Consider the following 22,003-nt stretch of genomic DNA (forward strand, 5'->3'; position numbering starts at 1 on the left):
AAGTCGATTTGTAGCATATCTGACCCACCGTATATGTTTGACACTGTTGAAAATGTAATAATGTTGAAAACCACGTTGAAACCGCGTGAATTTTTGCAATTTGTGAGGGGCGCAAAACTCAAAACCATGACGCAAAGCTCGCCATTGCGTCTCTCGCACATAACCCAGGACTACAGGATACATCATGGTTTAGATATCCACGACCCCGGTCCATCCCTTGTATAGGCTGTGATTTAGCCCAGAAAATCGTTTCATCTCGTCCCAGCAAATTCCGGGTGAAAATCTGACGCTTTGTTACATAATTTAACCAGTAGGCCATCACTGTCGCATACTTTTCTGTTCCGATGCATTGCACAATACGTCTTGCACTTGAATTACGTCTCGAACTATATTTGTCAAGTGTAGCCATAATCGGGTGAAAAAATCAAATTCTAAGCCAATCAGAAACCATAAAAGCAAAGATCGTCATAGGTCAAGGGTCAATAGCCATAAATAGACCAGTGAATACCTTTTATCAGACGGAACACGTTGGATTGTTTACATTTGTCTGAGAGAATTTCTCTGCAAATATGCCGGGATTACTGGATAATATCACCTGTTAAATGTTGCATTGACACGGTAAAGACGACTTACCCCTGATCTGTGGCATAAATATGGCCAATAATTGGGAAATAGCACCAATGATTGAATGAATCTTTTATTTTCTGGAAACAAGTATTTCTTCAAAACTATTTCAGTGAAACAATATCCAAAAGAAATATACACTGAAAAAAAACTTGTGTTGAAACAACACAAACTTGTGTTGGTTTCAACACAAGTAAGGTGTCTCTCTTTAACAACACAAACTTGTGTTGAAACAACACAAAACTTGTGTTAAATGTTGAAACAACACAAAACTTGTGTTAAAATTTATCAAACAACACAAACTTGTGTTGAAACTTGTGTGAAAATCTACACAATACTTGTGTTGAAATTTTTGAAACTTGTGTTGAAATTTCTGAAACTTGTGTTGAAATTTCTGAAACTTGTGTGGTTTCATACAAACTTGTGTATAACCATCCACAAAAACTTGTGTTGTGTTTTTCCCCAATTTATATACAGTATAGCAACATTTTTATGCAGGACCCATCTCTTTGCTCTGTTAAACCTGTAAAGTTTGATAAAAGAAGGAAACAAAATTTGTTTTTGTTTTTGTAAGATTATTATTTATTCATAAAATCATAGGAAAAAGTAAATTAATACATCAAAACTAAATAGATATTTGAAATGTTAACAGAAAAACAGAGAATTCTAATACTAATTATATTGTGTTATATATAATGCCCCCCCCCCCCACGCACACACACACACAACCCACTTTACCCACCACAAAATATAACATAGCTATTTAAATTGTTCTTAACCCCACACACTTTACCTATCACAAAATATAAAATAGCTATATAAATTGTTCTTTACCCCAAAACAAGAACTGAGAATATAAAGATATGTACACAGTATCCCTACCCCATACTCCAAAATATATAATTCAAATAATATCTAAATTTAATAACATCCAAACCAAGCACTAAGATTAATTATGCATTAAATTGAAACAATTTCAAAAACTGAAAAGTGCTACAAAATCACACTACAAGTGATTTGTGAGACATATAGAAATAACTAATATACACAGAAAACTAAAAAAAGAAAAATGCACTATTTTGCAGAATCACTCTAAGAACACAGAAAAGTAGGATACTAAACCGTATTTCATTTCATAAGCAAGGGAAAGTCACCTTTATGTAGGTCAAGGTTTTTTGTAATTCTGGGTGTATTTGATCTACATTTGGTTTCTAGTAATGCCTATTAAATACTTTATGATTTCTGACCAAATTCTAAGTGATTTATATGCCACTTTACTTGCTATATTATACATACATTTCTGAAGAGAATTAAAATCTAATTGTGTTTTGGAAGAAAATTTAACATTAATAACAAAAAATAAATATTTAAAAATTGGGTCAAATGCATTCTTTCCCAGAAGTATAAAATAAATTGATGCTTGGGTTTTCTTGTTGTTATCATACAGCAAATACTCTTTCAATGGTGTTCCAGCCTAAAAAATAAAAAGTAGGAGATAAGAATACTTTCTATGGTTCACAACGTTTAAATAAACAATTTATTTTGCCACATTGAGACCGAGTCTGTATTTGGTTTCAACTTTGCGTAACGCTTATTGTGTCTTGTCCAGTTACAGACCCAGACAGATTATTATGCTCAAATCAAATGAGTTAGAAATCAGAAAAAAGTCTTGAGATTTGGGACTGAAGTCTCATAATAGGTCAACTATTCACCCTTTCATACATGTATTGTCTGCAAATCCAGATTCCCTACTACATCATGGCAGCACCTATTTACTTGGCAATGTCTAATTATTTTTGGACCCATTCTTATTTTATTTCCATTGACAACAAATTGGATATTACCCTTTAAAATCTACTGAAATCTATTTGAAAGTAAAATACTGTCCATCATTATTTTACTGCTATTTACTGTAAAAATACACATACATGTAGGGCCTATCACAACTTGAAGGAAATCAATGGATGTGATTGGCAAAAATCAAGCATGCCAAGTACTTGAAACAGCAGAGTCCTAGGCATTGCCCCAAGAAGAATAACTAGATTACCAAGCAAGTGTATAGAAGTACTTCCTGATTAAAAATACAAATATATATGTTACTTACATTTTGCGTGAATTCCCCTTGTCAGTGATACAGGACGGAGGACCTGACAAGGACAGCTGTCTAGTCGTTCGGATGGGACGAAAAACCGAGGTCCCGTGTACACATTGGCGTGCACGTAAAAGATTCCTTGGCAATTGGAATTCGATATAAGAGTAGGCTGTAGCGCCGCTGCCCGGGCAAAATTCCCTTCATAGCACACTGTATGGCGTATGCCCGTCTTCATTAGCCCAATTTATGAGCAATGAGCAAAACAGTAGGATGTTAAACCCCATTTCATTTCATTTTCAAAATTATAAAATAATTTGATGGCTTAATATTCAAAAGGTACAGTCCTTCATGTTTATAAAATTGTACGGGAGCCATAAAAAGCTCCTGATACCTTGAATATATGCAGTTTAAAAGTAAACAAAAATCTCAATATTTAGGAGAGAGAGAGAAATGGGGTTTAACGTCCATCCACCCCCCACCCCCCACCAAGTGTATAGAACCAGTTCCTGATTTAAAAAGCAAATATGCATGGTACTTACATAGTCTTTGTCTGATAAGCAAGATCTGTGAGAAAACGTCTCCACAATATCAATAGCCCTTTCCAACTTGATCTTCCGAGGTGGGTAACTGATAAAAAAATGGCAATGTATTAGTTGGCTTAAATTGACTAGACAGTTTTGATTAATTAAAAAAATGTTAATTTAATTACATTTGTTTTGTTTCATGTGTTGGTTTCCTTTGCCACAGATGAGACAGTGATATCTACATATAACTAAGATTCTGTCTCTGCTCATACATGACGTGTACAGTTTTACTATACTAAACTGAATTTTAGATTTCAAAATAGCATAACAATCTTTTCTATTAGAATTGAATAGTTACCCACCAAGAAAAAGCTGCTCCATCATCATTTTTTCCAGCCATTTCTTCTTCCATTTTTTTCTTTTATAATTTCTTTTGTTATTACATGATCTTTTTCTGGGTGATTTGCATATACATCCAATATTGAAACTGAAAAAATAAATACATGATATGTAATTTACGATTAAAGCTACCTTACCATATATACAAACTGTGTGATATGAAATTGAAACTAATGTATCTATATGTATCAAAAGTTTTAATCCCAAGGAACTACCAAGCCGTAAAAGTCTATCTTAATAATCCTTGTTTGTCACATGGTTTCACTGTCGCAGTAATTAGAAGACGGCCATGGTGACTGAGTAAATTAGGTGCTGGCACACTAGCATGGAGGCCACAGGTTATCTCTTGGGGTTGACCGAGAAAGCTCATCTTGATTTTGCAGAGTGGTTTCCCCTGAGATCCAATGTACACATTGGCGTACACATAAAAGTTCTCTTGGCAGTTTGAATTCGGTATGAGAGTAGGCCATAGTGTCGCTGCCCAGACAAACATTTTCACTTAGCACAATGCATTAGACCAGTCGGAGCTGACCAGTAGGACGTTGTCTTTAAACCCCATTTCATTTCAGGTAATCTAGTATTTTTCTAGTAAGATTGAAGTCTCTCTACTTTCTTTATATGTAAATATCATATTTGAAATAAGTCATACTTTTATTCGATATGGGGTGGGGCTGGGGGGAATGGTCTAGTAGGTAATGCATGCGCATGAAATCACAGGGTCTGTCATTGTGTTAAGTGGCATGGTTTCAATTTCAAGGAGTAGAGTCGCCTGTCCAATCTCTTGAGTTTTTTCGCTGGGTCATTCGGTTTCCTCCGTTTTCTAAATACATGTACCCCTACGCCAAGCGAATTATTCATATTAAATTGAAGCATACCTTCTCTAATCTCTGGGTCCTTTTGTTTCCGTCTTTTGCTAAATACCCATACCCGCAAGCGAATTATTCATATTAAATTTAACCTTACCTGTCCTTTTTCCCGAAACGACCTAGCGTCTGTAGGCTAAGTAGATATAAGGACCCATCTTGCAACAACTCTACATGTAGGTTCGTGCATAATTAATATTACAGTAACATACCAATTTTTAATACATGTAGAATGAGACAGTGTGCAGGGAAAGGGTGGAAACAGAAGTAGGCTAATCCTCGTCGTAGTTGATTACCGGTATGCATATAGGCACAGCATGGACTACTTGATTCTTCAAATACAAGTACATGTAAGGCCTTGTTTATGTCATTTCTCTCTCTCTCTCTCTCTCTCTCTCTCTGTTGCATGTAAGTGCCATATAAATACTTTATTTTGGATTGTATGTTCACATACACTAATCATTGTAGGACATTGGTGAAAAAAAAATAGAAAATATAAAAATTAATTGAAATTTTTACCTGTTTTTCTTCGATTCAATGCCAATGGAGTCCTTGGTAAATTCTCAATAATTATTGCTGGAAGGTGGAAAGAGTCACATATCATCACTGACTGGAAAAAATAATAAAACTATAGAGAAACTTCCACAGGCTGATTCTAGTTCCATTATTTATTAACTGTGACTGAATCAGGCAAAAATGGGGCCTAATATTAAATATTACACAGACTCACAGAGGTTGAACAACGGATTACATGTCATTTGGGACTCACGTCATTTGGGACTCGCGTCATTTGGGACTCACGTCATTTGGGACTCGCGTCATTTGGGACTCAAAAAAATATGACCACGACATTTGGGACTCGGGTATACGACGTTTGGGACTTTGGTATACGTCGTTTGGGACTCGGGTTAACGACGTTTGGGACTCGGGATAATTTATTAGAAATAGGCCAATTCAAAACAGGAAAGAAAATATTTATTAACATGAAACACGTGGTTAGTAAAAGGCTCAACCAAACGATAAAACATTAGTTGCACTTACGGTTCTTTGATAATCATCGTTTCTCATAAAAGTTTTATATTTATTTAAAACGAATAATATGCTGATGAATTTATTTGAAAATGACCTACACAAAAAACAAAATAAATATTTACACGACATGCAATCTTTTTTTACAAGCCCCTAGAAATTGTTAACGATAATCCGTGAGCTGCACGTTGACATGCTTGTCGTAGATGGCAATACCAATTGATAAATTAGTGCGTACAAGGCAAAGTTTTTTTGTGGAAAATATAAGAAATGGCAACGAACAAAGCGGGATAATTAAAGCTGATAATCCCAATGTTATTACAGTATGTTCAAAGAAACCTAACGGTTCTTTGGTGGATGAATTGCAATGTTTGTTTTGTGTTCTGGGCTCCATTTTGAAAAAAAACTGACATGACCTATATAATACAATCCAGCGATAGTGCAGTCAATTTCCTTTAAAAGGGAATCCGAATTTGTTAATTTTCTGCAATATCACTTCGGTGGTAGCGGACGTTAAATAAAGCTATTTCACGTACAAAGACCTACAATAAAATCCAGGTGAATTGGGAAAAATATTCATGTATTTTCTTGATGAAGAGTAGCTATTTCAATTTGTAAATGCCCAGTCATCTTAGACAAATAATAATTCCAACTTCAAATCAGTTGTATTTATTCAAATCATACTATGAATAATTGTATTTTTCCACTTGCATAATAATAAAAACTTGACTTTTATTATTTTATTTCTTCAGGCCAAGAACATGGAAAATTGGTAATTGCCTTGTATCACTGCTAACTATAAGGCACAGGGAGCCTTGGGCAGAAATGATAATAATATGGTTCTCAGATATGTTACTGTGTACAGACTGAACAAAAAATATATATACACTTGCTAGTTTCCGTGGCGTATTCCCAATAAGCGTTAGAAACAAAAATATACACCCTTAATCCCGGTGCCGATAAATGTTGGGTTGTGTGGAACATGCTAACAAATCTCGGGTACGATATATGTTTGATTCTGGTTATGTTTGATTCTGGTTGAGAACAGCATGAGAGCAACATGATTGTTTTCATTGGAGATGAGACGCAAATATTCAAAGGGGTCAGACAAACTCTAAACCAACCGCGTTCCCTTCACTGAGTCCCTTCAAAGGAGGCCCTGTCTGTCTACCTGTGGAATAACATGCATTTGTATCTGTTAAATTTGTGTGGTAGACAGATTGATATTATTTATATAACGTCTTACCCCAAACAAATTGCAAAAGAAACCATGAAGTTTCTGAGAGCGATATTTCGTAATTAGTGTGCTTTAATGGTGGGAGAATAAATAATTTCTTTTTAAATTTTTCAAACACAAACTGGTCATATATAAAATAGCATTTTCTGACAAGACCAGCGATAATCTCGTAAGATATGACTTTTACTATGTCTATTAAATGGTTTTCGACGTCTCTTCAAGGTCACCGTCTTGCGCCAAATTCGTGAAACGCACCGTCGGGCGATTTGTTGGGGCCTGTCTCCCCCAGAAAAATTTCAAGAAATTTCAAGTCGGCCTTGCCTGGCCGTGAATACGGCAACCTGAAAGTGGTCGATTTTAATGTAGACATCTGAACTCCAATCAACAAATCAATCAACCAGGCTGTTGTCGTTGCATTCACACCAGACGTGTCACCGATGAAACAAATATGCCTGAAACAAATGTCGCTGTTAGTGCGACCCATTTGTGACAATTTCAAGGTCCCAAATAATAGTCCTTTTTTACTATTAATAGTAATTCAATCAGTAAGTGCTATTTACCTTATAATAGTCGTCTTGGCTTTTACCCGACATTACACAAAACACCAATGGTAACTGTCGGGTGGTCTCTCCAGTCTTAATGAAGGCGTGGATGGAAAACAGCTGAGACCATGGCTTGTTCACCACCCGAAAAGTTGCATCCATATACCAAGTTTTTGCGCGTGCGAGTAGTTGCATCTGTCTATCAGTACAAAAAATGTGATGGCGCCTTTCCCCAACTTTTACTCTTTTTTGATAAAATCCCGGTGCACTATGATCGATGAAATCTTCGTCAAGCTAAAACAAAAAATAAATAAAAAAGTACATTTAATTACATGTTAATAAATAAATAAAATTGTACATTTAATTACATGTTAATAAATTCTTATATACATGGGTATTTAATTGCATGAGTACTTACGCTTGACGACACGTCAGTGGGATCTTTTGGTCGCAGAGTCTGTCGGGTTCTTTGTAGCGACCTTACAAGTGCTGCCATGGGTGGTCTGCTATGAATGGGTTCTTCTGCAGAACCGACACTGGATAAAACTCTCTCCGCTATTGAGGAACATGACTTGGTAAAAACATTTCCTTTGGCTTCATGCTTTGCCTGTAATTATAAGATAAAACATATTAAACTACAAATATATTATTGGTTTATTTATATTTTATTTATTTACACACATACACATATATAAATTTTTAATTTAATTGATATATAATTTTTAAACCTACTGTAACTTTTATCTTGGTAGCCGTGTGTATACCGGGTTCTGCTGGGTGAAGATGGTTCTTTAAGCCTGGTTGGTATGTATCACCATCTTGGATTACTGTTGCCGGACATCGTGTTGGTCCGCTTTTTTTGGAACACCTCCAAATCGTAGTTTTCTTCTCTGTCTAAATATATTAAATTCATTTATTATTATAGAGTTAACTAGGTTAACTAGAGTTAATTATCTTTACATTTTGTAGCTGAAATACATTTCTATACAAGGTAGTTAACTAGGTAAAATAAATCACCCTACCTTAATTGTATAACTAAACCCTTGGTTGTCAAACAACTTGGACTTGCCACGGGAGGTACCAGCTTCTACCTGCGTATACACTATAAACCTCAGAATGCCTCGTTCGGCATTTCTGTCCAAACGAGGCAAAAACGTGTCAAAATTTTTGCCCCGATTTTGAGTCGTTGTAACGAGGTAAAACAAATACCTCGTTTCTCTGGAGTTCCAAAACGTGTTTTTTTTTTTAAATTGCCCTGTTTTTGGAACGAGGTATTTTGTTCAGAACGAGGCTGGGTAAAATTGCCTCGTTTACTAAACGAGGTATTTTATCCAAGATAATTATTAGCGGTATTTGCTGTCAACAAATAGAGCCATACAAATAATGTTCGGACCATCATGTGACAAATTGCAGATCTACAAATTAGATTATTTATTTGGGACATGATATTGTTCATAGTTATGGCTTACTACACTGGAGTTCTATAGTCATGGCTTACTACACTGGAGTTCTATTGTGTATAATAAACGCTTCCCAAGCGAAACAAAACATAACAATGTCACGTGACAATATTACATACGGCGGATACAAGCGCTCTTTGATTACATGCTGTTTGGTTTTATTATTAAATAATACGGTAATCTGTATTTATGGGAAAAGGAGAATGAATTTCCCCAAATCCAAAACTAGATGACTGGAATATTTATTGAATTGAAAGTGAATATTTTATAAACAAAAATATTCGGATTTGCAGTTTTCTAGCTTAGGTGGATTTGTGATTTGAATCTAGAACTCGGTGTTTTATACATTTTATTATAAAATTGTAATAAATGTTTTACATGAATGAATAAAATCTACAATTTAAAAAAATACAATAACATTGTGATTTGACGCTCTACAAATCACTAAAAGTATAACAATTGCTTGTTGAAAAGGCGTTACTAATATGTTTTTTTTCCAATGAAGCAAAACCTACTTTGAAATATATTCAAAAAGAATGCGTCCTTTACAGATTTCAATATAACCACAAATTGTTGATTGTTTTAATGCTTAGATAAGTATGGGCATATGCCATACAATGTGCTATGAGGGTCATTTTGCCCAGGCAGCAGAACTATGGCCTATTGTTATACATGTATCGACTTTCAACAGCCAAGGGACACACGGACCTTGGGTTTTTTTTGTCCCATCTGAATAACTAGACATCTGTTTTTCTCAGGCCCTCCGTTTGAACTGCACCACTGACAAAGGGAAACCCCGCTGGAAAATCCTGATGAACTTTCTCGGCCAATGCATTGATAGGAAATAGCATAGATCAAATATTAGTAATCTAGATAACGAATGGATACCAAAATAGTCTCATAGATTGGTCCTAGAAAGTATATATATTGTGTATTGTAATGTGGCCGACAAAGGAGGTTATAATATCATCGTATGGCCCCGTAGAATTACCCAAAACAACCATATTTTGCTTAAAACTGTTGTTTATCAATACCGGTATACTTATTGAGGTTTTTTCTATGTTGGGCTTTCTGTGATTATAAAGAAAAAAACCATTGAAATGTTCAAAGAAATATCATAGACCAAGAAAATTACATCATGGATTTAATATAGAAGTCAATTAGGGGGAGAGAATTAGGCCTACTAGCTGACGGACTCAGACTAGCAATTATTTGCCCATTGACTTCAATGTTAAATGACTGTAACATCACAGGCTGTAGCTTTTTGCTCAACATTCCGTTGGTTCCAATCTTTATAGGCACAATGGGGACAACATTTGGCAATCTCCTCAACATAATTTTGTAGGGGGTTGACCGTTTAGATTTTTTGCTACACGGATTTGAAGTTGACAGGGGTGAAAATCTCACTTCCGACACAATGATTGCTCTGCAGAAAGACACTTTACACCCCCTATCCCTCCGCTGTAATATCATCAGTATTACCCAAAACTGCTATGAAATTGCAAATTTGATCCCTTTTCTCCAATTCTAGACCAAAAAGTCAACCCAAAAATGCAGGAAGAGGGGAGAAAAAAATTAAGGGAAAAATTGTCTATTTATAACTCGCACTACATTCGTCCATCATGAAATAAGGGGAAATAATTACTAGTCTTAGTCCTATATACCTCACATGTTTCTGCAGTTTAAACAAATCTGTTGTTATTTAATAAACAAACATATATGCAATTCCCTGACCAAAGAATATGAAAATCTATGCATTTTCAGATGAGCTGTGCGGCATTCTGCAAACACTATAATACATCAGAAAACTGCGGAATTTCAGACAGAAATTTAAAAGCACATGAATTTTGAATTAAACAGAACATTTTTATTTTTGAACATAAATGCATTCTGTAAAAAGATGAGATAAATTCAATATAAATCAAACACGAAAATACTTTAAAACAGTAATCATGATGCAATATTAGACTTTTTAACACTTTCATCGAAAACCACACAGTTTTTCTCTGTTAACGTAGTTTCAAGTGCCAAATTGTGGTCAAATCTAAAATGTTGAAACATGCAGTGCCTATCAATTTTAAAATATCTCCTATATAGCTGTATTTCCATAGGATAAGTAAGTTGAAATAATCTGATTATGTAACACTACAACAGCTTTTTCATCCCTACCCCCCAGTTTGGAATCTGATAATTTAAAAGCACATGAATTTTGAATTCCACAGAACATTTTTATTTTTGAACATAAATGCATTCTTCAAAAAGATGAGATGAATTCAATATAAATCAAACACGAAAATACTTTAAAACAGTAATCATGATGCAATATTAGACTTTTAACACTTTCATCGAAAACCACACAGTTTTTCTCTGTTAACATAGTTTCAAGTGCCAAATTGTGGTCAAATCTAAAATGTTGAAACATGCAGTGCCTATGAATTTCAAAATATCTCCTATATAGCTGTATTTCCACAGGATAAGTAAGTTGAAATAATCTGATTATGTAACACTACAACAGTTTTTTCATCCCCACCCCCCGGTATGGAATCTGATACATTGCTGACCAATCATAGGTCGCCCCGTTCACTCGGGCCTGTCAACTGATTTACAATGGCGATGGTGCCTACAACTTTCCTGACCAAGAGATATGCACAACCGTCGATCAACACACAAGCCATTAATGTTATCTTCCAATATGAGAGGCCATGATAAACACACAAGCGTCCTTTTCAAGCTCGGAAATTAAGTCATCACCAAAAGGCAAAGTTTACAGAGGTCCTCAGGGCTGGAACCCAAACTGATTACGATTTGCCCTCCACTTCCACCACAGGTGTCATAGAGATCAGGGATGAAATTGATATGCATCATCGTTCTCCTAAAGCCAGTCCAGGAAGAGATCAGGTTTTGAGATGTAGACCTGAAATGTTAAATTTGGATGAGAATGAGAATTCTGGGGCGAATACTATCCAGGGAAATGGTCATTGACATCCAGAAAATGGTCAAAATGTGGAATTCTGTCATTCAGTTAAATGTCAAGGGGAGAAGACAGGCCTGTGCAGTACCAAATTTCCAGCCCATTACTATTAGTGAGCAGAAGTGGGGATGAGGTTGGATGTACTTCTTAAAGTGTATGAAATGCACATTTATCTCACCTGTTTTGCTTCTTTTTTTTTTAATACTTGTGTTGAGGTCAATCATTCCACTCTATGAAACATTGCCCTGGCACCTGAAATGATAGGAGGCTGGGGATAAATATGCAATAAAAAACAGTGAGAAAATAAGAAAAAAATATGGTTTCAACTGGAAATAGAAATAAACCTCTTTATTTCTCGCGAACAGCCCGTCACTGGCCCTCCAAAAAGAAACCAGTTAACAATCAGTAAAAAAGTAAACCTTGAGTGTCACATAAGTCTAAGCCAATCTCAAAGGTAGATGCCATGTTTTGAGGTTCGGTCTAAATATTAAGGCCAATTGCATGTTTGGTCAAAAGTCACACAGGTGTGAATTTTGGAGTGTACATGTTAACATTTCATTGTATGATGTCAAAAACATGTTAGGTCTAAATGTTAAGGCCAACTGCAGACTTGGTTCAAGGTCACAACATGTAAATAGGGTTAGGGCACATGATTTTTTGACACAATTGTGGGTTTGGGCTAGGGTCAGAACTAGGTCTTGGCTTAGGCCTAGGCTACATGCTTTTTGACAAGATTGTGGGTTAGGTTTAAGAATTTGGGGGGAGAGGCTAAGTCTCCACATAAGCACTGACCTAGGATGATGAAAAATTAGTTGTGATATTTCCTAGTTTTATTAAAATACATACAATACATTAGATTTATATACAAAGGCGATTTCACTGTTTATTGGTGTTGGTGGCGCTGATGGTCTTCCTTGGGTGGTGCTTCTGGTATTCTGGTATTATTGTTTCTGAAGAAAAAAGAAAATAAATTTGAGGCTCTCGGGAGAGAGCCACATTAGTGTGTTTCCTACAACGGATTGGATTTTCTAAAAAAATCGTGTTTGTTCCACATCACCGGGTTACGGCTAGGGATTCTTATATCTAATTGATTTTAATTACTAACGGTTAGGCATAGGATTTGATATATGGTTTGTTTTGGGTCAGGGTGGAAACTACTGTGCACTAGGATGTCGTTCAGATTTTTATTTTTAGAATATGCAATTATAAGTTTCTGTGTGAATATTTTCGGGTGATTTTCTTGGAGATCAGTATAGTGTTTTCTGATGATTTTGGACGCACTTTCTGCTGTTGCGCTAAATGGAACTACAAAAGGAGCTATTGCGCTAGCCGTATGAATATTCAAACCTAGGGGGGGCTGTTGTTTTCAATTTGTCAATCCAGAATTTTTCTCTTGTTAGCCTAAACGTTTTAATTTCTTCTGAAGTTTCAAAGTCGCTCTTGGTCTTTTCTATTGGCGTGACAATGAGATCTGAAATGTCATGATTTGGTTGGTTGAAATGAATTGAGACAGGTTTGTCTTTTTTGGTGACTATGTCAGACCGGTGACCGTTAATTCTTTCCCTAAGTGCATTTTGAGTCTCCCCTACGTATTGCTTGTCACATTTTCTGCATGAGATTAGATAAATTATGTTTGAACTACTGCATGAAAGTTGGTCTAATATTGGGAATTTTGTGCCAGATGTTTTGTTATGGAAATGGTGGGATATGTTTAAGATTTTGCATGTTTGACATCTTGGATGGCCACAAATTTTGGTTTTATGTGCTGATTGTATATTATTTGTTTCTTTGGCGGCAAGCTCAGCTAGAGTGTTGTTTTTTATACGTCGTAGATAGCGTTTGGAGTATCCCCTTTCCCGTAGTTTGCTAAATACCAATGTACATGCTGACTCAAAGTCGGTCTGTTGAGTACATATCCTATGAAAACGGAGAATCTGAGATTTTATGATGCCAGAGAATGTATGTTTTGGGTGAAAGGAGCTTTTGAACAATAATTGATGTGTGTCGGTTTCTTTGAAAAATACTTTAGTTTCCAATTGGCCTGTGATTTTGGTGTTGTTACTTTTAAAAACGGTAGTATCAAGGAAATCTATGCTGTTATGGCTTACATTTGCGGTTAATTTGACAGATGGATGATGATTGTTCAGAATGTTGAAAAACGTCCAAAATTCGTCTAGTGTGTAGGTCCAGACTATGAAAACGTCATCTAAAAACCGCCCATAGAAATCTGGTTTTAATGGACAGAGTGGCAGAACTTCCCTTTCCCACTCCGCCATGAAGAGATTTGCATAACTCGGGGCAAATCGTTTTCCCATCGCAGTTCCGGAAGACTGAAGGTATACTTGGTCGTTAAAAGCGAAGTCATTCCTCCTCAGACAAATGTTGAGTAGTTTGAGGATTTCTTCGTCCGGTCTGGATGCTTGCGGGTTCCTAAAAAATGCTTTCCTAACTGCTTCAATACCTGTGTTATTATCAATGTTCGTGTACATGCTTTGTACGTCGATGAATATTAAAACGGTGTGTTCGGGGACTCTTAACTGTTTGATTTTCTGAATGAAATCGTTAGTGTCTTTAAGGTAGGATGGGTGTTGGCATGCTAGGGGTAATAAGAAATGGTCTATATATTGTGATACGTTGTATGATTCGCTGCCACAGTCTGATATTATTGGGCGTCCCTTGGGTATTTTATTAGGTATAAACCATTCTGTTTCTGGATTTTTATGTATTTTTGGTAGTGTATAGAGATGTCTTTGTCGGCAGTCAGATTTAGCAGATAGATAATCATATTGTTTTGCTGTTATGTATTCCCTATCCTGCAATTCATATAAGATGTTGTTTATTAAATTTGCGGTGTCCTTAAAGATGGGTTGGTCTAATTTAGTGTAATGTATAGGATTACTGAATTGTTTTTCTGCCTCTGAGATATAGTCTGCACGATTCATTATGACACAACACGAGCCTTTGTCGCTTTTCTTAATTATTATGTTTTTGTCCTTTTTAAGGGTGTTTAATGCCGTTTTAGTTGCTCGGTTGAGATTTGGTTTTTGTGACTGTGGTTGAATGGATGATATTTCTATATTCATTTCGTCGAAAGTTTTTAGGATGGCTGTTGATAATGACTTTTTAGGTGGTTTCCATGTGGATTTTACTGTGAATAATTTTTTACCTCTGCCGGGTTTGTTCCTAAAAAAATAAGTCAACGAAAGTGTTCTTTGGAAGCGATCGGTTGCCTGGGTGATGGGGTCTATGGATGTTATTGTGGGGGTTGGGATGAATTTAAGGCCTTTATCAAGAATGTCCATTTCTAGGGGGTTGAGAAGTCTGTCGCTCAAATTGACAACTGTCTGTCCTAAAGACGGCTTCTCATTCCTTTTCCCTAATCCTAGTTTAAATTCCTCATCCAGCAGTTGATGATCTCTCTGGCCGTGTCTGGGCTCCAGTGGATTGCGTCGTTACCTTTCAGTTCTATTTTGCCCTTGAAGGTTGGTAATGTGGTGTCGTTTGGTGAAGGTGCAGTGGAGATCAGTTGGTTGTAGCTGGTGATGTTTTGGTAGGCGATCGGATTTTCTTGTCGGAGTCGGGAAGAAGTGGGGATCTGTGTGGCGAAGAGCTTGGTTGTTGGGAAAGCTGCTCTGGTCACCTTGAGTAGATCTAGCATCTGCTCGTGTATCCTTGGTCCACTTTCCTCCCTGTTGTTGAGCCCGACGTGTATCACTAATTCCTCTGGTGCAGGACCCATGTAGTTCTGGAGTATCTGTCTGATGTGGCTGATCTTGGCTCCAGAGTAGCTATGGATCTCCCAGTCCCCGACGAAGGATGCAATCCTAGCCAGGATTAGAGGATCCAATAACCAGGGTCTTTGCCATGACGGGTGGTAGGAACCATAAATCCTTCTCGTCTTTACCTTTGTAGCTGTGAGGTCTCTTTAGGGATAGGTTGAGTGATCGCCTACATCTGGTGGAAGATCTGGTGGCGATTCTAGGGTTAGGAATGATGGGCGATCTAGGGGACAGACAGTCGACAAGGGCGTTTAGTGGCGATATAGATCCCGAGGAAGTAGGTGAGCCAGACACAGCCCGGGGCGAACTTGTTGATCTAGCTGCACGCTTCGAGGGAGTGTTAATGCAAGTGCCTTCTCCAGGGGATAATTTTCTCTTGTTGGGTGTGTATCGTTTTGGTGTGTCCCGGAGAAGGTTGTGCGTAATGTGCATGGGTGATGGGGGAGGGGGCGTGACAGTTTTAGAGACCGTGGACAGTAGGCGGTGGAACTCTGTCTTCACACTATCCTGAAGTCGCTTGCCGTAGGACTTCTTGGCCCATGCTAGGGCGTGGCTAGAGTACTCTTGTACAGCATCCTTGGAAAAGTGACGCGACTTCAAGTACTCCAGTTTCTCCGCTAGCATGGCTCGGTAGTGTGTCGACAGGGATGAGGCGACGTCCTTGGCCCATTTCAAGTTCAATGTCTCAATGGTAGTGGCTATGGTAGGCGTCTTCATGGCCGGCTTCACGAACTTATTCAGGTCTTGGATCTTCCAAGTGAAACTTCTGGTTGGTGTTCCATTCTCCTGACTCTCCATAATGGTCAAGTGGTGGAGGCATTGGAGGACCTGAAAGAAGGCTTTCACGACACCTGCATTTTCTGGGGGTGGTTGGCGCTGGTTTGGTTGTCGTTTTGGTTGGCGCTGGTTTGGTTGTCGACTTGGTTGGTTTGGTTGTCGACTTGGTTGGTGCTGATTTGGTTGTCGACTTGGTTGGTACTGGTAGCAGAATCCGGGTGTTGGAATCCTGGTGGTGGTCGGTTGAAGCCTGGTGGTGGTTGGTGGAAGCCTGGTGGTGGTTGGTGGAAGCCTGGTGGTGGTTGGAATCTGCTTCGTAGCTGTGGCCATGTTTTGATATCATTGTGAACAAAATGTTACACATTTACAACCCAAAATTCACACTCAACCAACGGATACCCCCAATCATGGCTATTTTGATACCAAATAGTCAAAAAACTTACTGCTGGGCAATAAAAAAGCAGTATTCTTACCATTTCTGACACTTTCCATTCAAAACTTCAGGAAATAAGCCGTTGAAAAAATATCAACATCCCGAGTCGGCCATGCTTCTTTATATCATCAGGACTCAGACTAGCAATTATTTGCCCATTGACTTCAATGTTAAATGACTGTAACATCACAGGCTGTAGCTTTTTGCTCAACATTCCGTTGGTTCCAATCTTTATAGGCACAATGGGGACAACATTTGGCAATCTTCTCATCATAATTTTGTAGGGGGTTGACCGTTTAGATTTTTTGCTACAAGGATTTGAAGTTGACAGGGGTGAAAATCTCACTTCCGACACAATGACTGCTCTGCAGAAAGACACTTTACACCCCCTATCCCTCCGCTGTAATATCATCAGTATTACCCAAAACTGCTATGAAATTGCAAATTTGATCCCTTTTCTCCAATTCTAGACCAAAAAGTCAACCCAAAAATGCAGGAAGAGGGGAGAAAAAAATTAAGGGAAAAATTGTCTATTTATAACTCGCACTACATTCGTCCATCATGAAATAAGGGGAAATAATTACTAGTCTTAGTCCTGACTCCTTTATTAGGGTTGTCTTTCTTGCTTTTATCTTCCATTTATTTACGTTTTTGTTGTCTCAGAGATGGACTATTATTTTTAAAAAAAGTTGAAAATCGTAAAGTTTAGGAAATGTTAATCATATAATGATGAAAAAAAATAAGAGCATATGATAATAAAAATGTGTTTGAAATTGAAGGCTCTATAATTAGCCTATAATTAAGGTATCAGTATGGAACGGATCGTAATCGTACGGTATTCACTACGGTCAGACTGATATTTAGGAACGTAAAGTTATCACTATTCAGGCTAATGAACACGAGGCGTTCAAGCCAGCTCTTTATTCACAGAGCCGCCTGGCTCCCCTGAGAGACTTTCACTGACAACTAGTCATTGTCGAGACTAATGATTTTTATCGCCGCTGTTGATCAATATATATATTAAATAATAGCCCGAATTTAAATATACCAAAAGTTAAAGAAATATAACCAGTTTTTGAGCCATTCAGATATTACTGCCAAAATTGTAATCAGCGCGCATGTTTTTTTATGGCTAAAGTCTAACCATAAAACTTAGTGTCCATACATAATAAATATTTTATTCCATTAATCAATTCCATTCCGCCATTGGTTTGTCTTAAACTCGTCATTTGTGTTCATGGGCATCAGGGTCGAGATGGCAACGTTATATGTTTTATTCGTCTAATTTACTATAAAACATCATTCGGTTTGCCTCACGGGTTAACGGCATATTAATAGCTTTATTCACTGAGATGGTTCCTTTACTTATAGTTTATTTTTCGAATTGCTTTTTGTATTTATTTAAATGGAAATATTTAGCACCTTCTTGTTAAACCGTTGAAAGATTTAAAGTTTGGATTAATGTTAAGAGAGTGTGGGTCAAAGATGCCGCTGGCAGAGTGTGTATAGGGTGTTAAAGTTTAAAAGTTATTCCCTACAAGGTGGTTCTACGGTTCTTACCATAGAATTCAGCTGTGAAATAACACAGTTTCTTTCATTATGTGTACAACAATAAAACTAGTTCAATTGCAAGTTGTCTAAACCACGGTGCTGTGATGTATGCATCTAAATGTTTCGACGACCCACCAATCAGTAGTTGCATGATGATTAAATTTATCGGACATGGAATGTGAAAATGCTTTGGAACTTTCAACTGTAACACGTTGCAATAATTACTCAATATAAGCCAAAAGGATCCGCCTTGTTCATTTATAGTCCGGCCCTGTCTTCAGTATTAAAATATAAAATTGAACACAAAGTATATTTAGTAATCCGTATTGTAGTAATGGCAATCACGGCTTGTGTTTTTTTGTTTTGTTTTTTGTTGTTTGTTTTTTTTGCAAAATATAAAATAATTACGATGTCGTTTAACACTCACAATAACATATTTGGTTACCGGCCATTCAGCCATTCAGGTCGTACATGTGTCAAGTATACAGTCATATATACAAACGCCTAACTATAGAAGCCTACCATTCTTAATTTCTACTTTTCGCCCTCCAAAACACGAAAGTCGAAAAGTAGCAGTTACGACAAAATGTGAGGCGACAGCAACGCTATACAAGCCAAAATCGACTCGAAAATAGGAAATCAAGAAATAATACACTGCGATAATAGCGCCCCTCGTTTTTTTTCCTAATTTCTTATTTTCGACTTGCATTTTGGCTTGTATACCGTCTTGTTGACTTTCGACTTAGTCATATTTTTGTATTTATTGATGTCAGTAAGATGTTACTATGGAGAACGTAAATTTCAGATTATACATTCCAGACTTCGTAATTGTAAAAGTGCTCTAAACTTCCATAGATTTTTAATGCATATTTCACATAACCCGACATGCAGTTGTGGTCATACTAAAGAAGACAGCGACCATTATTTTCGGCACTGCCCAAATTATTCGTCTCAGCGTATCTCAACATTAAATACCCTCCCATTTAAATCCATAAATACAAAAGCGTTCCTATATGGCGATACCAACGAAAGTAACCCGTTCAACAAAGTGAGTTTTAGTAAAGTTCACAAGTATTTAAAACTAAACAAGCGCTTTGAATAGATAAGGTAATTGTCAGGCGACGATGATTGGTGTTAAATAGTGATGATGACGATGATGATGACCATGAAGATGATTTATTTATATATTTATTTATATACTAGAAGAATGCCCGGCTTCGCTCGGGGGTCATAACTCCGAAACCGGAAGTAGTAGACTAACGCCACCTGGCCTATGTTACTCCCCGGTCCGAGCTACCCCTAAACCCCAAATTTCAGACTCGGAAATGACAACGTGAATGATGGATCAGTCGAACGACAGAGTGAATGACAGGAGTTTTCCAGTCGAATAATAAAGATAATGGCAACTCTGGTCATAGCATATCTGTTTATAATATATTTCATATAAATGTTTATTTAGGTCTACGTGTAATGTTGAATGTATAAATTCGGAAATGTTTTGATCTCTTGAACTGTATTATTTAAAATACACGATTAACGTATTAAATTGTAAATAATGAATCAAGCCAAGACATGTATTAAATGTTTTATTGAATTGGAATAGAAACTGAAAACAGATTAACACCCTGTGTGAGATATTTCATTCAAATATTGTGAAAGGGTTGGTAATAAAATTAAAATTGTCATTGTGTCATTTTAATAACATTGAATCGTCCTATTCTGTTACGTAGTCGTCTCAACATATTGTTGTCATGGGTTACTTCTGCTAAACAACTCAATAGAAACGAGTAAAGTATTATAAACGAAATTATGTCTAAAGAGTTCTTCATGACATGTATTGACTGTAAGACACAAAGCGTACAGGATCTAAGTGTGATGTTAAAGGTCAACACGCAAATATTGAAATTGGGTATGTTCGTGGATTGACTTATAGAATGTTGTTAATATTTCCATTTAAATAAATACAAAAAGCAATTCGAAAAATAAACTATAAGTAAAGGAACCATCTCAGTGAATAAAGCTATTAATATGCCGTTAACCCGTGAGGCAAACCGAATGATGTTTTATAGTAAATTAGACGAATAAAACATATAACGTTGCCATCTCGACCCTGATGCCCATGAACACAAATGACGAGTTTAAGACAAACCAATTGCGGAATGGAATTGATTAATGCAATATATATTTTATTATGTATTGACAATACTTTTCTGGTTAGATTTTAGCCTAAACACGACATGTGTGTTGGTGACAATTTTGGCAGTCATATCTGAATGACTCAAAAACTGTTTATATTTCTTTAACTTTTGGTATACCTAAATTCGGGCTATTATTTATGGTAGAAAGATATAATAAAATGACCTAAAGCTTTAAAACATATTTTTAAATATGTTGAGGCACTCTAAATTGAATTTGAAGCACCAGGGATAAATAAATAAAAATAGCTATAATGCATGATTTTATTGTAACTAGTGAACTGATAAATATTGTACAATTTATCTAAAGAGTACATTTATGAAAACGTGGTACTTTTCTGTTATCTAGTTAAATTAACACTTACCCAGATCTTGGCATAAGCATGACTTAAAATGATCACGGCTAAAACACTTCCGTGCAAATCAAGAATTCTTTATGTAAGAATAGAGCTTTATAAGACCGTAAATGCACCACACATTATGTCTCCATAAGATGGTAGCTATAATCTTTCAATCCAATCCCCTAATTAAGTATACCCCCACCCAATCATAAAAAAATAATAACATAGCAAAACGGTGTTTAATTCTGATCATCTAAATTATCAAATGATATTCGCCGAAGTAGTAACTGAGAAGGGGGTGTTTTAAGATATACATAATGTATCTTACTATTTTTCGCTTATATAATTTGATTTTCAAATACAAACCATTAATACTTATCTTAGCATTAAAACAATCAACCATTTGTGGTTATATTGAAATCTGTAAAAGACGCATTCTTTTTAATGGAAAAGAACATATTATTAACGCTTTTTCAACAAGCAATTGTTATACTCTTAGTGATTTGTAGAGCGTCAAATCACAATGTTATTGTACTGTTTTAAATTGTAGATTTTATTCATTCATGTAAAACATTTATTACAATTTTATAATAAAATGTATAAAACCCTGAGTTCGAGATTCAAATCACAAATCCATCCAAGCTAGGATACTGCAAATCCGAATATTTTTGTTTATAAAATATTTACTTTCCATTCAATAAATATTCCAGTCATCTAGTTTTGGATTTGGGGAAATTCATTCTCCTTTTCCCATATATACGGATTGCCGTATTATTTAATAATCAAACCAAACAGCATGTAATCAAAGAACGCTTGTATCCGCCATATGTAATATTGTCACGTGACATTGTTATGTTTTGTTTCGCTCGGGAAGCGTTTATTATACATAATAGAACTCCAGTGTAGTAAGCCATAACTATGAACAATATCATGTCCCAAATAAATAATCTAATTTTTAATATAAGAGAAAAACAAACAGTTATTACCTAAGTAAAATGGTTCTAGTAAAATGAATTAGAAATGAAATGGTCTAATGAAGATGGGCATATACGCCATACAGTGTGCTATAAAGCAAATTTTGCCTGGGCACAGCACTATGGCCTACGTTTATATCAAATTACAACTGCCAAGGGATCTTTTTACGTGCACACCAATGTATACACAGGACCTCGACTAGACTGCTGTC

At 36.3% G+C, this 22,003-nt stretch overlaps 2 protein-coding genes across 10 annotated transcripts; both read right to left on the reverse strand.

Moving 5' to 3' along the window:
• Positions 1–1,812: 1,812 nt before the first annotated feature.
• On the reverse strand, positions 1,813–15,568 carry LOC126822354 (uncharacterized). Of its 9 annotated transcripts, none has more exons than XR_008788092.1 (10): positions 13,850–14,168; positions 12,588–12,691; positions 11,920–11,993; positions 8,043–8,204; positions 7,729–7,917; positions 7,329–7,604; positions 5,022–5,112; positions 3,603–3,727; positions 3,256–3,343; positions 1,813–2,098 (listed from the first exon to the last, which is right to left on the reverse strand). XR_008788092.1 is itself a non-coding variant. In XM_056100825.1 (10 exons), the coding sequence occupies exon 1, from the start codon at positions 15,041–15,043 to the stop codon at positions 13,067–13,069; it is 1,977 nt and encodes a 658-aa protein (XP_055956800.1). In that variant the 5' UTR covers positions 15,044–15,568; the 3' UTR covers positions 1,813–2,098; positions 3,256–3,343; positions 3,603–3,727; positions 5,022–5,078; positions 5,544–5,628; positions 7,329–7,604; positions 7,729–7,917; positions 8,043–8,204; positions 11,920–11,993; positions 12,588–13,066. The 9 variants fall into 9 exon arrangements, 6 of the variants coding, with proteins under 6 accessions (XP_055956800.1, XP_055956799.1, XP_055956801.1 ...); XM_056100825.1 differs by adding an exon at positions 5,544–5,628 and having other exon boundaries at positions 5,022–5,078; positions 12,588–15,568; XM_056100824.1 differs by adding an exon at positions 5,544–5,628 and having other exon boundaries at positions 12,588–15,568.
• Positions 15,566–21,276, reverse strand: LOC126821338 (uncharacterized). Its single transcript, XM_050549747.2, has 2 exons — positions 20,842–21,276; positions 15,566–17,400 (listed from the first exon to the last, which is right to left on the reverse strand). Exon 2 carries the CDS (start codon positions 16,625–16,627, stop codon positions 15,566–15,568), a length of 1,062 nt encoding a protein of 353 aa, XP_050405704.1. The 5' UTR covers positions 16,628–17,400; positions 20,842–21,276.
• Positions 21,277–22,003: the final 727 nt, after the last annotated feature.

The sequence above is a fragment of the Patella vulgata genome, chromosome 5 (assembly GCF_932274485.2).
Source record: "Patella vulgata chromosome 5, xgPatVulg1.2, whole genome shotgun sequence".
Classification (NCBI taxonomy): Eukaryota; Metazoa; Mollusca; class Gastropoda; family Patellidae; genus Patella; species Patella vulgata.

What these genes read in the sequence shown, in the direction of transcription:
- LOC126821338 (XM_050549747.2), bottom strand. Translation starts at nt 16,627, where the DNA reads ATGGCCACAGCTACGAAGCAGATTCCAACCACCACCAGGCTTCCACCA.
- LOC126822354 (XM_050551212.1), bottom strand. Translation starts at nt 15,043, where the DNA reads ATGGACATTCTTGATAAAGGCCTTAAATTCATCCCAACCCCCACAATA.